Below are 17,480 nucleotides of genomic sequence, written 5' to 3' on the forward strand. Positions count from 1 at the left end.
ATCTCAAGGATGATCAATGGAAACAGGATGTACCTGAGCTCAATTTCGATTCTCAAAGGGTCTGAATACTTATGGAAATAAGGTTTTACTGTTTTTGCTTTGAAATTTTCGGGTATTGTGTGAAGATTGATGAGGAAATTGTTTTATTTATCAATTTTAGAATAAGGCTGCAACGTAACAAAATGTGGAAAAAGTCAAGGGGTCTGAATACTTTCCAAATGGACTGTACATGTGACACGTTAGGCTGCTGCTGGAAGAGCCAACGCTAGGCGGATGATTGGATGTGATATGCTATTCAGCGGAGCAAACATTTCGAAAGTGAAGGCGCGGTGTTTGAATGTTGACATGGAGGTGGTTGAGCAACACTGGGCTGAACAATGACGGATGGAGATAGAGGTACTGAAAAATAGTAACAGAGAGAAGGAGGAGAAGACAGAGCAAGAGAGAGAGAAGGAGACAAATGGAAGTCCAGAAAAGAGAGAGAGAGAAGGTAAGTGAGAGAGAGAAAAACAGATGCAGAGAGAGAGAGAGAAAAAAAGAGAGCCAGTGAGAGCGAGAGATGGATAGGGGATGCTGACAGCACTAAACCACACCCAGTTTCCCACATCGGCTTTCCTATTGGCTGATCCACAAAATCCCAGCAACAGCCTGCTATCTCTCCTCCCCTCTCTTTCTCCACAAAGGACTTACCAGTGAATGAACTGAGTCAAGCTCAAGCTGTTGAAATCGTAAATGCCTCTCTCCGCCGATCTTTATCACCCAGAGCAACCAGACAGACACCGACGCCATTGCAGTGCACAGGAGAACCCTACCCTGGGTGAAGCTACATCAATAGAGCATGCTACGTAGGAATATACCTTCTCTTCAACAAAACAACAGACTCCACTGAACTGAGAGTCTGTTTTTCCATTCAATTCTCCCCAGAATTATTCTATTTTCTCATTCTAGGACAGCATTGCTCCTCTCCTCAGCGACTACCCTCGAAGCAGACACTCCCACAACACACCAGGACACCCCAGTCTGACCAAACAAAAGTTGTGGAAACCTATCAACTTTGGAGAGAAGCCTATCTTTACGGCCGGATATTTTCGGTGGCCTTCCAGTGCAGAGAGAGAGTGACATTTGGGGAGAGAAAGAGGGGATTTGGGGATTTTTCTCTCTTCTGGTGGGTCTGTGAAAGTCTGTCAAGACGCCGCGTGCCGTGCTCCGCGTGAAGAATGCCCAGGCGAGGATGGCCAAGCCGGCTGAGCCAGCGCCAACACCTGGGCTCTACATGGAGCGCTCGCAGAGTCGGATCAGCCTGTCGGCCTCCTTCGAGGCTCTGGCCATCTACTTCCCCTGTATGAACTCTTTTGATGAGGACGATGTCGGTAAGCAGCCTAAAGGTGCTAGCAGCAGCCTCCACGGGCCTCCTCATTCACTACTTCCATCATTTCCATCTTCACTGCTCGTGGGCTTCTCGTAGTAGCTCATAATTGTTGTGACAGGTTGGTAGACAAGGTTGTGAAAGTTTGTGAGAGGAGCATGGTTATGCATGTTGGTATCCCTCTCTTGAACTCAATTCAAGTGTATTTGTGAGTCTTATGGTTTAGTGGTGGTTTGCATGTCTAATAAACCATTTGTGCAGATCTTTTGATGTATAGTGAACATAGCTTCTGATCAAATGTTGCCACGATGTAAATGTGTAATACATTTGCAAATGGCTGATGGGTGACTGTTAACAACTCCAAAATTAATATTATAGGTGTCACCCAACTTGATGCATTGCAAATATTAGAACTGCCATTTTAATGTGGAGCTTTGAGCACAAAGCAATTCAGTCTCTCTCTGACTGAGAAATTATTTATCCACCCCAATCTCATTATAAATGGCTGGATGCATAAGCACAACTTTTCCCATTACTGCTGCCAACACACACACAAAAGTTGGCTACTTTAACTACTGTAATCAGATGGACGCTTGGAAAAGAGAGTAGTAGTTCTGTGTCTGAATGGCAATTGAAATGCTAATTCCTTTGTGATTTGACAAACTACACTTCTCAAGTTCAACACCCACTGATTACAGGTTCATTTCTCCTCTGTTGAGTTGAGCCACAAATATGCCCTCATCATTTCACTTCTCATTCAATCTATCGCTGTCATTATATTTAGGCTGATTTGGACTCTCCCTGGTGCACATTGACAGCCAAATGTGTGAAGGTGAGGAGAATTGATTGTGAGATCACTACTGTCGCTGTTTTATCTCATCTCTCCTCCTCTCTTTTCACTGTGTATGTCTCCATCTTCCCCTCTCTTTTACTGTGTGTTCTGTCTCTGTCTCCCCCTCTTTTTCACTGTCTCCATCTCCCGCTCTCTTTCATGACTCCATCTCCCCCTCTTTCACTCTCTCCATCTCCCCCTCCCTTTCACTGTCTCCATCTCCTTCTCTCCCATTCGCTTTCATTGTATATCTCAAACTCCAATATCTCCTCAGTTTTATGTCTCTATCTCCCCCTCCCTTTCACTGTCTCCATCTCCTTCTCTCCCATTCACTTTCATTGTATATCTCAATCTCCATAATCTCCTCAGTTTTATGTCTCTATCTCCCCCTCTCTTTCACTGTATGCAGTGCCTTCAGAAAATATTCCTACCCCTTGACTTTTTCGACATTTTGTTCTATTACAGCCTGGATTCAACATTTATTAAATTGCTATTTTTTTTCTTTACGAGGAATTTAAAAACCTCTGTGGTCTTTGAGGTTGAATCTGTGTTTGAAATTCATTGCTTGACTGATGGACCTTACAGATAATTGTATGTGTGGGATACAGAGATGAATTCAAAAATCATGTTAAACACTATTATTGAGATTGAGTCCACACAACTTATTATGTGACTTGTTAAGCACATTTTTACTCCTGAATGTATTTAGGCTTGCCATAACAAAGGGGTTAAATACATTTCAGCTTTTCCTTTTATATACTGTACATAAAAAAAAAAATCTAACATATTTCCGCATTGATGTTGTTTGTGATGACACAAAATCGTCATTTATTCCATTTTAAAGACACAACCAAATATGTCAAGGAGTGTAAATTCTTTCTGAAGGCATTGTACAGGTATACAGTATCTGTATATGTCTCCATATCCTCTCCCCTCTCTGACTGTCAGCCTGTGGGGATCTGCATGTGAGACAAAGTGCTACCAGGCCAGACATCACATCTCCCCAGCTAAACCTCACCGCCAACAGGAACAGCACATCAGACTGCACCTCCCCATCAAGCTCTAGCTCTACGTACAGTCAGAAGAGTCACACACAGCAGCCCGTTGTCACAGATTTTTCACAGATAGAAATCTCTGGGATTTCATCATCAGCCCTTCCATGCTAGTATGTCATTACACTCGATTAAATGGCAGACGTTTTATTACATGATTGAATCCTTGCATGTATAGCCAAAACCCATGGTCACTGATCTACGTATGTAGCCTACATGTATTAAATGTTTCTCTGTTTCAGGATCTCATCCACTTTCCATAACTCGCATCTCATTAGACTTAATCTTGTCAGACAGCAGACATAGACTTTTCATCATGGTCATTTTCTTGCGTGTACTGTAAGAATCACCGGAATAGAATGCAGCAGGTGAGCATATGGTAGTGATGCTACTGTGAAGCTAATGCTGGCAGAATGCATTGCTGTGGCTATAGCGTAGCGAACCTAGTGGTGCTGGGAGCCAAAGAGGAGGATTATTGCCTGTTGAGACATGTACTGGCACTCAGCCTTGATTACAGCTTGAAAACCATCGCTGACCCCTGTCACCATGTCTCAGCCTGGGGAAGAAGTGAATAAATATGAATATACTGTATTTGGGAATATATCTGGGGCCCAATTGTTACGAGCAGCATTTTAATGCCAAAAGTGAGGAAAATGGGGAACAAATAAAAGCAGAGTGACGGAGGAAATGAAATGGTCATGGAAAGAATCCTGTTTCATAATATTTGATACTGTCATATAGCTGCAGTACTATAAGCCATTTCATATGGATGAGGGATGCTTCTAAATCCACCAAATCTGTCAAATTTGGTTTGACAGAAAAGTAAAACAGCAACTCTAAATATCTACATATGAACCTTAAACAGGAGTTGAAGAACACTGTGATGTTTCTAACAGAACATTGGATGAAACAACAGCAAAAACCAACAACATTGGACTAATTAGGGAAATAACCCCAGGGCACCCTCCTACTAATACCTACCATAAATCAATTTCTAAGAGGAGAAATTGGGCACAATATAGAAACACACATTGATGAAAAAATTAAACCATTTGTTTTGGTTGTGGTGATCTATACATTTGCAGGTAATGACGAAGCTAATAATTACACATCAGTTATATTCAGAGGAAACTGAACATTTTATGTTGTTCAATCAGTCAGGTCTATGTTTTAGACAGTGCTAGAACATGGAGGAAAAAAGGTTCCGTTGGTAGCCATGTTGGAGAAACAACAACAGAAAAGTCACCAATAAAAAGTTTATTTGCAGAAAAGTAGGTCTAGTCAGTGGTGAAAAGAGGCAATCCATTGAAGAACATACTGTACATTATATCTACCGATTCCTGTGATATTTTGCATTGCATTGTTTTTCAGTGTCGGTAGAGTTGATTTCCTTATTAAGGGTGGGCTTAAAAATGAAATAATCACTTAACAATCTAATGATAGTGTTATTAACTGTTTGCCATTTATGCATTCAGTAAGCTTTATTTACATATACTCTAACACTTTGCACTAAGTTGTTCTTATATCTGTGTAGTATAGCAGTAACAACACTAACATTATTAACATCTTGTTTTGCACATGGGCGCCTGACTGTCTGAAAGTGGGGGTGAAAACTCTTGGTGGTGCACCCAGACTATTTTTGCATTTTAAATGTTTTTTTCTACACTGTTTTTCTTAACCCATTAGACTTGTTCCAGTATATGGGTTGAAAATGGCAGATTTGGGCACTGATAAATGCCTAAATTGGAATATAGAGGCTGTACAGTAACATGCTATACATCAAATAAAATACAATTTGATTGGTCACATACACAGATTTAGCAGATGTTATTGCGGGTGTAGAGAAATGCTTGTGTTCCTAGCTCCAACAGCGCAGTAGTATCTAACAATTCACAACAATACACACAAATCTAAAAGTAAAATAATGTAATTAAGAAATATATAAATATTAGATTGAGCAATGTCAGAGTAACATTGACTAAAATACAGTAGAATAGAATACAGTATATACATATGAGATGAGCAGAGCAGTATGTTATTAAAGTTATTATTAAAGTGATTAGTGTTCCATTATTAAAGTGGCCAGTGATTCCAAGTATATAGGTCAGCAGCCTCTAAGGTGCACGGTTGCGTAACCAGGTGGAAGCCGGTTAGTGATGGCTATTTAACAATCTGATAGCCTTGAGATGGAAGCTGTTTTTCAGTCTCTTGGTTCCAGCTTTGATGCACCTGTACTGACCTCGCCTTCTGGAATATAATGGGTGAACAGGCCGTGGCTCGGGTGGTTGATGTCCTTGATCTTTTTGGCCTTCCAGTGACATCGGGTGCTGTAGGTGTCCTGGAGGGCAGGTAGTTTGCCTCTGGTGACACGTTTGGCAGACTGCACCACCCTTTGGAGTTGCCGTAACAGGCGGTGATATAGCCCAACAGGATGCTCTCAATTGTGCATCTGTAAAGGTTTGTGAGGGTTTTAGGGGCCAAGCCAAATTTCTTCAGCCTCCTGAGGTTGAAGAGGCGCTGTTGCGACTTCATCACCACACTGTCTGTGTGGGTGGACCATTTCAGATCGTCAGTGATGTGTACGCCGAGGAACTTGAAGCTTTCCACCTTCTCCACTGCTGTCCTGTCGATGTGGACAGGGGCGTGTTCCCTCTGCTGTTTCCTGAAGTCCATGATCAGCTTCTTTGTTTAGTTGACATTGAGTGAGATGTTATTTTCCTGGCACCACTCTCCCAGGGCCCTCACCTCCTCCCTATAGGCTGTCTCGTCATTGTTGGTAATCAGGCCTACTGCTGTTGTGTTGTCTGCAAACTTGATGACTGAGTTGGAGGCGTGTGTGGCCACGCAGTCATGGGTGAACAGGGAGTACAGGAGGGGGTTGAGCACGCACCCTTGTTGAGTCCCTGTGTTGAGGATCAGCGAAGTGGAGGTTCCTACCTTCATCACCTGGGGGCGGCCCATCAGGAAGTCCAGGACCCAGTTGTACAGGGCTGATTAAGACCCAAGGCCTGAGCTTAATGATGTACTTGGAGGGTACTATGGTCTTGAATGCTGAGCTATAGTCAATGCACAGCATTCTTGCATACTGTAGGTATTGCTCTTGTCCAGATGGGATAAGGCAGTATGCAGTGCGATGGCGATTGGATCGTCTGTGGATCTATTGGGGCAGTATGCAAATTGAAATGAGTCTAGGGTGTCAGGTAAGGTAGAGGTGATATGAAAGAGGTGATATGAACCTTAACTTCTTGCGTCGAGCCATCCCGGATCCGGGATCGTGAATACAGCCTCAAGCTCATTACCATAACGCAACGTTAACTATTCATGAAAATCGCAAATGAAATGAAATAAATATGCTAGCTCTCAAGCTTAGCCTTTTGTTAACAACACTGTCATCTCAGATTTTCAAAAATATGCTTCTCAACCATAGCAAAACAAGCATTTGTGTAACAGCATTTAGCATTAGCATAGCATTTAGCGTTAGCATTCAGCATTTTCACAAAAACCAGAAAACCATTCAAATAAAATAATTTACCTTTGAAGAACTTCGGATGTTTTCAATGAGGAGACTCAGTTAGATAGCAAATGCTCAGTTTTTCCTGAAAGATTATTTGTGCAGGAGAAATCGGTCCGTTTTCTGCGTCATGTTTGGCTACCAAAAAGAAACCAGAAAATTCATTCATCCAAACGCCAAACTTTCTTCCACATTAACTCCATAATATCGACTGAAACATGGTAAACGTTGTTTAGAATCAATCCTCAAGGTGTTTTTCACATATCTCTTCATGATATATCATTTCTGGAAGTCTCCTCTCTGTCTCAATCACATGGATGAATGCGAGCAGCTTGGAGATTACGGGCGGACCCCTGATAAATGTAGTCTCTTATGGCCAATCTTCCAATGATATGCCTACAAATACGTCACAATGCTGCAGACAACTTGGAGAAACGATAGAAAGGGCAGGCTAATTCGTGGAGCTTTCACAGCCATATAAGGAGACAATGAAAAACAGAGCGTCAAAAATCCTGCTCATTTCCTGTTTGAAGTTTCATCTTGGTTTCGCCTGTAGCATCAGTTCTGGGGCACTCACAGATAATATCTTTGCAGTTTTGGAAACGTTAGAGTGTTTTCTTTCCAAAGCTGCCAATTATATGCATTGTCGAGCATCTTTTTGTGACAAAATATTGCGCTTAAAACGGGCACGTTTTTTTTATCCAATAATGACATAGCGCCCCCATAGGTTGAAGAGGTTAACTAAGCCTCTCAAAGCACTTCATGATGACCGAAGTGAGTGCTACGGGGCAATAGTAATTTAGATCAGTTATCTTTGCTTTCTTGGGTACAGGAACAATGGTGGACATTTTGAAGCGTGGAAAGCAGACTGGGATAGGTAGAGATTGAATTTGTCCGTGTACACTCCAGCCAGCTGCTCTGTGCATGCTCTGAGGACGCTGCAAGGGATGCCGTCTGGGCTGGCAACTTTGCAAGGGTTAACACGCTTAAATGTCGGCCACGGAGAAGGAAAGCCCACAGTTCTTGGTAGCGGGCCACATTGTTGGCACTGTGTTACCGTCAAAGCGGGCAAAGAAGGTGTTTAGCTTGTCCGCAAGCAAGACATCGGTGTCCGCGACATGGCTGGTTTTCCCTTTGTAGTCCGTGATTGTCTGTAGATCCTTGTGTCTGAGCCATTGAATTGCGACTCTACTCTGTCTCTGTACTGACGTTTTGCCTGTTTGATTGCCTTACGGAGGGAATAACTACAGTGTTTGTATTCAGCCATATTCCCAGTTACCTTGTCATGGTTAAGAGCTCTGGCTCTGCGATTCACAACACTGTATGGGTTTTGATTGACAGCCATTCTGAACTTGAACATGACAAGAAGTTGCCCCCATCCCTCCCGCTATTTCAGCAATTTTCTGCAAATTTTTATTGTCTGAGTGAGGGAAATGCCGTAAATTAAGAGGACTCCATGTATTTTGAAAGATGAGACATTGAGAATTATAGTAAATACTGTTTTGATGTCATACAAACAAGCCAAAAACCTGTGAGTCGAGATGTGTACTTCACATTTCCATATCATAAAACTTAGGTAATTTACAGTGTCAACATTTATGATCACTATTATGGAGAGAATTTGCCATGGCAAAATGGGAGGAATAATATTGTTTTACCCAAAATGGATTTGAATTAGAATGTTGTACATGGTAGGTTCAGAAAAAACATTTTGAAATTGTACATTAAGTTGTCATCTTTTTTTGTCACAAATAATGCAGTCACAATAATGCAGTACAATTACAAATGTGACTTTGATAGATCTTTTAACAATTTTCTTTCTAAATAAGGTAGTGTAACATGTGAGGGCATTGAAAAAGAATTTTCAACTTGAAAATGCAAACTGGAGTTTTGCATTTAAATTTGGTAATTGATGATGTTCACATAAAATATTGCAAACATATACTATATAAATATCCATAACTTGCGGCCCTGAATCTGCAATAGAAATAATAAAATGTTGCTCCGGTAATATGGGTCATATTTGAACAGTTTGGGCTAGAGCTGGGTTCTCCAACCTTTTCTTTCATAAAAGCTACTTCATACTAAAACATGTTTTCGCAAGCTAATCATATACAGCTTGCATATTTTGTTATTGTGTAGGCCAAATTTGATGACTAAAAACAAAGAACATTCATAACTTAATTGCATTTTGGTTCTTAAAACCACACATTGTTTTTACAAAAATCATTCTACTGTAGCCCACATTGAGAATCTTGCCTTTTTAAGATGAGAGAACGAACTGGTTTGAACAGTCCCTGCAGGACAAGGCTACTATCAATTATTTTCCAATTATTGTTAAATTGTCGTTCTCTTTAATAGTGGCCTCTTGAACAATAACCACCGTGAGTAGGCTACATATCTGTCAACAAATGCTGAAGAAACATCATAATCATGAAAATCATTAAAATAATCATTAGTAGATGTCAAAAAGGCAGAATGCTGTTAAATGCCTGTAAACAACTTGGGAGGAAAATTATTTATCTGATTTAATTATGTAATATTAGGCCTAATATCACTATCTACTTGCGAGTTACACATTGACAGCCTGCGAGCTACCGGACAGGCAGTTTTCTGCTCACGTGCAACCTTTGGTAGGCTGAAGGATGACTACTCAGAGTCAGAGTTTGCACTACAGTGAAGCCTAATCAGACATGCCCATGCTCATCATGGTTCTAACAGGCAGAGTGAAACGATACAATGAATTTGCTGGTGGTGCACGCAGCTCAAATTATGTAACAGCACCTTTGGACCAACACCATCAATAAAAATTTAACAACAGCACAAAAAAATGTATAAACCATTTTATTTTGCAGGTGCCTTTTCATTTTAAACACCAGTGGTGCAACTAGAGCTTTTTTTTAACCAGGCAAGTCAGTTAAGAACAAATTCTTATTTACAATGACGGCCTAGAAACAGTGGGTTAAATGCCTTGTTCATGGGCAGAACGGCAGATTTTTACCTTGTCATCTCGGGGATTCGACCTAGCAACCTTTTGGTTACTGGCTCAACGTTCTAACCACTAGGCTACCTGCCACCCCTTTCTAACTAAACTAAAACAGTGGCACACAGGAGGGAAGCAAAACTTTCCAGTGCTCAAAACCATTAATCTTGAGTCCATTGGGGGAGTGGGTGAAAAATGGAATCTGTTAATTTTTATATCATATATAAAATTGTCATATCTATAGTATTACATTACATTACAAATCATATATAAAATCATATATAAAATTGTCATATCTACATTTACATTTACATTTAAGTCATTTAGCAGACGCTCTTATCCAGAGCGACTTACAAATTGGTGCATTCACCTTATGACCTCCAGTGGAACAGTAGTGCATCTAAATCTTTTCAGGGGGAGGGGGGGTGAGAGGGATTACTTTATCCTATCCTAGGTATTCCTTAAAGAGGTGGGGTTTCAGGTGTCTCCGGAAGGTGGTGATTGACTCCGCTGTCCTGGCGTCGTGAGGGAGTTTGTTCCACCATTGGGGGGCCAGAGCAGCGAACAGTTTTGACTGGGCTGAGCGGGAACTGTACTTCCTCAGTGGTAGGGAGGCGAGCAGGCCAGAGGTGGATGAACGCAGTGCCCTTGTTTGGGTGTAGGGCCTGATCTATAGTATTACATTACATTACATTACAAAACATTACAAATATTTTTAAAAAGACAGATTTCCCAATGGAATATGATAATCTGCAAAACAATACATTTGCACCCTTATTTTGAAAGTGGAAGTGCAGCTGCTCCATTGGCTCCATTGCTCAGGCGCCTCTGGTTATGCAGCAGATGGCTAAGTGCATCACTATTGCCTTCATGACACCTAGAATTACTGTTACGGTAACAGAAATGCCTTGGCTTTTCGTGGTCAGTGAGATTGATGGTGCTTCTTGGGCATGTTATGTTACGGTGCGAAAGGTTGTGAGTTCATGCCCTGGTGCACTTGACTCAAATCACACAGTCGGGTTTCATCTGACTGTTGGGGTTGCTGCTAGATGAGGCCAAAGTGTGGTGGATCGCTAAGTGCATCACTACTGCCATCCTGAGACCTAGAAGTACTGTCATCCAGATTCAGAATTGCATGGTCTTTTCTGGGTCAGTTTACAGTTTACATCTCCATGTTCACTTCATAGCCTCATGGCATGAATGAATAATCTCTCTATTGGGTCCTCAGCTCAACCAATGCCTCAAAGGTCAAGTATCTATTACCTTTCCCAAGGTCAGTGTCTCAGCTGTGTTCATAGGGTCCCATAATGGACTACATGTAAGAAATGTGTATTCAGATCCAACCCACCGCACAACCTTCTCCCAATGTATTTAAAGTATCATCCTTTACTTCAAATGTTTGTGTTTACCACTCGTATTGACACACTACTGAGGATCTATATGCCAAGCCTGTTTTCTAGCGCCTCCAGGAGAGGAACTGGGATCTATTGAAAAAAATCTCAGAACTTCCTATGCTTGTTACCACTCCCTCACTGTCAAGCCTGGTTTGATGCTGCCTCTCAAAATATTATTGAGACTGAGAGAGAGAGAGAAATAGAGAGAACGATAAGAGAGTGAAATAGACATGGCCTCGAGAAATGTAGTTCCCATACCTATGCACTTGCAGTCTGCATTGTATTAAACAATGAGGAATTAATGTTGTCAAGTTGTCATGTGTGTGTAGGGGGTAAACATCCCTTAGCCCCTAATGGATTTTGAATGAAAAAAGATGTGTATCTGAAGTTACTCAGTGGTAATGTGACTTTTTTAGGCTTTATCAAGTGTATAATCCTTCCACGATTTATATAATCTGTCACTATGTATGAGATTTCATCCTAGAGCAATCCTCTAAAAATGGCAAATCCATATTTGATTTACGCAAACATGAGATAGATGAGATGAAGTAACCCTGTTAGCAATCTATTGATGTTCTCTTGTTAGCCATGTGAAACCCATTCATGCAGCTTGCCTGCATCAACCCCTCCACCTCCTCCTCCTTTCCTTGCTTGCTTTGTTCCAGCTAATACAATGCTGTGGATATGCACAAACATGTGTTCTATGAAAGCAAGGTCTGTACAGAACAAGCACTGATCTGACCTTTAAGCAAATGTGTGCCACAGCTACACCTCCCCATTCGGAGCTAGCCTATAACAGGAGCTGTGGAACATTCAGATATAAATATATGATGTAGAACAAACATACCTCTCTTACATGTAGAATGAGGAATCATGTTGGCCCTATTCATGACATTTCTATCTGCAATGTTCCATGTTAGCCTACTGAATGTGGCCCAGGACTGTGTGACAGACCTAAATCATATGTTTCTCTTGGTCGTCTATTAGGATGGCTGCTTGTTTTGTTTTAGGCATTTACATAACATGCTCTTATCGGCTTTGCAAAATGGGACTACTTAGGGCTTAACACAATGAGCCCATCCCAAACCCATTGGCCTTACTGCAGCATTGTTATTAGGACATCTGTATCCTCCACATCAATGTCAAGTTTCATTTCTAGTGTATTATGGGATGTTATTACTCATGGTATTTGATTTAGATGCCATTGACCAGAATGACTATATCAAGTCAGACAAGTTACAACAAAATAGAGTTGCACAGGTTGGGAAATTGTAATATTGTGTATGGATGAGTTCCAAACAAAGGATCAGAGTCTGTTTCATCAGAGACATCTGCAACCCTGTGTATATCCTTCATCAGATGTAGGATTGCATATTCTGTTCAGTGACTTTCAAACTTCATGACCTGGGTCATCTGATCAAACCATCTAACACAGAAGACACCCCAGAGGCAGAGTGGTCTACAGCAATACCCTTATCTCTGGCAGACCATTCCTTGAAATCATTAGGGATTGATGAGTTACAGGCACCACCAATCCATCACCTGCTTAATGGTTCATTAATGGAAGAGTGAGTAATGGAGTGCTATATGATGGCCCAATCAATGATCAGAATTAAAAAGAGCATTGACGACTGGGGTTTGGGATCGATAACAGGTGATAGGAATGGTGATAGGAATGGTACATTTAATTATATTAAAACATTAGAAAAGATCCATTTCACAAGCCATTCTCTGTTGGAGGAGAAGCAGATACAGATGTTGATAGAGATAGTGATAAAACATGTTGTTTCTGATGCATGAGTTTTTGAAGATACAATGTTCAGTTTCGTGAACTTAAAAAACTAGAATGTATTTCATCAATCAATGGGATTTTCACACCACAGGCATTTACAAGGCCTGTGCCTGTTTTGTAGTGTCGTGTGTTCAAGGATGCCAAGGAAAGCCCCAAATATCCCCAAATATTTGACAAATAAAAAATAAAGATGATAAAATAATGTATATATGTTTTTATTAGGATCCTCATTAGTGACTGCTAGTTTTACAGGGATCTAACACATAACGAAAAATACATTGCAGACAAAAGACTGTTTGGATAATTTTCCTTCAATTCACAAGTGCCTGAATCATATATTGTGCCTCTGGCCTGAGACGATATGTTCAATATGTAGCCTACCTAGGCTCATGTCAACTAGCTAGCTAACTTAGCTGGTTCATTGTTCCCCATGCAACGAAGTTAGGCTTGCAAGCATTTAAGCTAGGTAGCCTATGACAACAAAAACTAAAAGTGTACTTTATGATAGAGCCATAGACCGTTTTGCCAACCTGAAAGTGAGGAGGATGGCATTGGCGTTCAACTAGTCTACAAGTAGTCCACACACACACACACACACACACACACACACACACACACACACACACACACAAATCAGTACCATGGACAGCCACACCATATTTAAGAACATTGATTGGACTAAATAGTTTTCAGTATCTTTAAGTTTGATTTGTTTGTATTAAATTAAGCAGGGTGTAGCCTAGTGCGACAGGGTAGCCTAGTGGTTAGAGCATTGGACTAGTAACCGAAAGGTTGCAAGTTCAAATACCCGAGCTGACAAGGTACAAAATCTGTTGTTCTGCCCCTACCCACTGTTCCTAGGCTGTCATTGAAAATAAGAATTTGTTCTTAACTGACTTGCCTAGTAAAATAAAAAATATATGTTTATTTGATGATGTTGAAATGGTGCTGGAATAGCTGTGGCAGTGGACTTTGTGCTGACTTGCAATAACTCCGTTGTTCTAAATCAGTAGTTGTTTAGTAAACTGTCGAAAACATTAAGTTGCTTGACCATGCGATATTTGCTTTGTGGACTTCGCTCTCCGGTTTTGTAATGAAACACAAAACCGCAACTGTGTGACTGTTGTCTTTTTGTTGTCTTGGCCTTATTGTATATCATGGTGGCGTATGAACAAATGGGTTAAAGAGCAAAAATCGCAATTATCACAACATAGTCTTGGCTTGGCTTCAGCAGTGATTTTACCCATGTACCGCTACTGATATCTTGTGAACCATTTAATAAGCAAAATTATCAGCAGGTGCTTTAAAAATACCCCTTCTCTCCCTTTCCCTGTTTCAAATTTATATGCTAAATGATTTCAGCCAACTTAATCAATGTGCTCTATTTCATTTATATCCCCACACTAGGGACCTCTGTAATGAGACCAACTTGTACATGTGCTACATTAGACTGGACACCAAAGTTATCAATCTGGTTCACATTGATGGGAAGGTATGTGTGTCATACGGTCCCGATTCTTGTCTTCATATGCAAGCATTGTAGATTGGTGGTTTCCTAGAGGCCTCTAAGTAAAGACAAAGTCTCTTTTCATGTAGAAAAAAGCAGATGCTTGAAAACAAACCTATGTTGAAATGAGGTAATCAGCTGAAAATGCATTGCTTTCTGAGTCTGTTTTTTAGTGTACATTTGTTACAGAGAATTGAAATGTATTTAAATACTGTATACATTATCAATTTGTTATATTGCTGCTATACTAAACAACAATATAAACACAACATGTAAAGTCCCATGTTTCATGAGCTGAAAAAGATCTCAGGAATTTCTCTCAAATTCTGTGCACAAATTTGTTTATATTCCTGTTAGTGAGCATTTCTCCTTTGCCAAGATAATCCATCATCCTGACAGCTGTGGCATATCAAGAAGCTGATTATACAGCATGATCACTACAGAGGTGCACCTTGTGCTGGGGACCATAAAAGGCCACTCTAATATGTGCAGTTTTGTCACAAAACACAATGCCACAGATATTTAAACTTTTAAGGGAGTGTGCAATTGACATGCAGGACTGTCCAACAGAGCTGTTGCCAGGTAATTTAATGTTCATAGACTAGAGCACATATAACATTGTACCAATAATGCTTTTTATGATGAGAAATCAATGAGTCTGTGTATTTTCCTTCAGTTTATAGCACTATTTTTAATGGCAAGTCATTTATTATACTATTTGCAACAGAACAGGTCTCTGTATTCAGTGTTTATTGAATTTGTATTGTCCCTTTCTATGGGATATGAATTCTTATACCATTTGTACTGTACATCTGTCTCAACCTTGCAAGAACCATTATAGTCCTACCTGCTGTGCATAACACTATTGTTCAGCTGGATCTTGCTGGAAAGGTGAAATAGTGTTACAGTGTTACACTCATAAGAGAGTATAAGTAAGACATAATGATCCTTCTCTAAAATTTTAACAGGGTTAAAACATTTTCAAAGCCACAGGACACACTTCCAGAATGTCTTTGGTGTGGTTTCCCATAGCAACAACATCCTTTTCATACTTGTTGTGGCAGAATGTCCTTTTTCAGACATAACTTTAGAGAAGTTGTTAGGACAGCATGCTGCTCATTGCTTTTATATAATACACTCGGGTTGATATGGTTTCAGACAGCATGTACAGGTAGTATGTGAAATGTGTCTAAGATTCAGGATTTGAATGCTGAACATGATTTTATTCCCATTCTTAATGAGTGGAATTCGGTTACCTGCAGACAGGATGCGTATCAATGCACAATTATTTGAAACCAGTCTTTGAGTAACCCCAATATGCCTATGTTTAATTTCCCAGTGAACAGCATGGAAATAGCAATGTTCTGGGTCACATCTGAGCAATATTAAAAACCTAATCCCTGACACCCCCTACTGGAGTTGCTATGTAAGACTGGGCCAAGTACAGATATCACAGTTATTTTACACGCACCAAATGATCAAATCTCAATAGTATGATTATTGCAGGGAAGACTATGGACCAATTCTCTGTATCTTTGGGTAAGGTGTATATAATGTTCAGTACTGTACTGCATGGTTGTGAGACAATGGCACAGTACAAAGTTAACATAGACTAGGATGACCTGCAACTGATACTGCACTCTGTCTGCTCCACCAGGCTGTAAAAAGGGGACATTTTCCTGTCCTTGGTAATAGATTGACGATGTCAAAGACTTTTTATCAAGCCTGTTGGAGCACTCTGTCAAAAAGTGTCTCTTGCTTAGAATGAGAAATGTTAGGTAGGCGAGGCTACTACTGTGAACATCTTGTATTTACTGAGAATTAGAAATAGAAAAAAACGACCTTTGTCTCTATAACTAAAACGACCTTTGTCTCTATAACTAAAACTACCTTTGTCTCTATAACCTTGTACTTTGCACAAGGACAAGGTAGCCAATTTATTATTACCTTGACATTATGAACCGGTAAGGTTCCTCTTAATTCATTGTTATGCGTTGATGGACAGGAATAACTATGAATTGTTGCTGTAAATAATGTGGCTGTGTGGTTGGCACTTGTTGTACAACAGTTCTGGCATTCTGTAGATTTCCAAATTAAAGTTTTGCACTGCTGTACATCAACAGCTCAATTTGGAAAAATTCTCCCTCTGAGATAAGAAATACTGCCTTTCGAAAAATCAAAGCCCTGTTTTTAAATGCTGCTAGTGTGTTTGCAGTTGGAGGCTAAATCAAGGAAGTGATTCATGAGCTAGTATGTGGAGCAAACATTATCCTATTATTGATATAGCCTAGTATAATATTGTTTTGTTTTAGGTTTTAGAAAAGGAGGTTTGGGTGGAGATTTGAATGTAACATTGACACTTTGATGCAGGCTAAATCCTTACATAATAAACAAGATCATATGTGAAACGGACAGATGCACATAATGAACCTCAAATGACCCAATGGCACAACCCATCGACCCTTGCCACACAGTCACAAACTGGTTAAATCTATGTTGTTTTAATGTAATTTGTCAACACCTTGTGATGTGGAATCTACGTGAAAAAGACATTGGATTTTAAAATATTAACTATTGTTTTGAGGGTGGAATTTCCAACACACTATTAGGTCATCATGGTAACCAATTTTAAACATAAACAAACCTTGTATAAAATTTGTTGAATTTGTACCTTTGAAACAACAGCTCTTCAACATAATATCCATAATATCCACTATAAGCAAGAAAACAATAGGCTGGGCTGCACCTTCTACTGGAGAGTTGATCTGTCTACAGCTATCCCCTTGGTCTCCCATCCAGGGTTTTAACCAAGCCCAGCACTGCTTAGCTTTCATATTTATAACTGACTATTACCAAGTAGAATCTCAATTCAACGGCTCAGACACAAGAGCTATGTGGCAGGGTCTACAGTCAATTACGGACTACAGGAAGAAAACCAGCCCAGTCACGGACCAGGATGTCTTGCTCCCAGGCAGAATAAATAACTTTTTTTGCCTGCTTTGAGGACAATACAGTGCCACTGACACGGCCTGCAACGAAAACA

At 40.3% G+C, this 17,480-nt stretch overlaps 1 protein-coding gene across 1 annotated transcript in view; it reads left to right on the forward strand.

Annotated features, from left to right (window-relative positions):
* Positions 1 to 706: 706 nt before the first annotated feature.
* Positions 707 to 17,480, forward strand: part of rims4 (regulating synaptic membrane exocytosis 4) — a 50,326-nt gene continuing 33,552 nt past the window's right edge. The window contains exon 1 of the mRNA XM_029669739.2: positions 707 to 1,370. Coding sequence (XP_029525599.1) covers positions 1,232 to 1,370 — 139 coding nt within the window. The 5' untranslated portion in view covers positions 707 to 1,231. The remainder of the gene's footprint in view (positions 1,371 to 17,480) is intronic.

The sequence above is a fragment of the Oncorhynchus nerka genome, linkage group LG2 (genome assembly GCF_034236695.1).
Source record: "Oncorhynchus nerka isolate Pitt River linkage group LG2, Oner_Uvic_2.0, whole genome shotgun sequence".
In the NCBI taxonomy this organism is placed as follows: Eukaryota; Metazoa; Chordata; class Actinopteri; order Salmoniformes; family Salmonidae; genus Oncorhynchus; species Oncorhynchus nerka.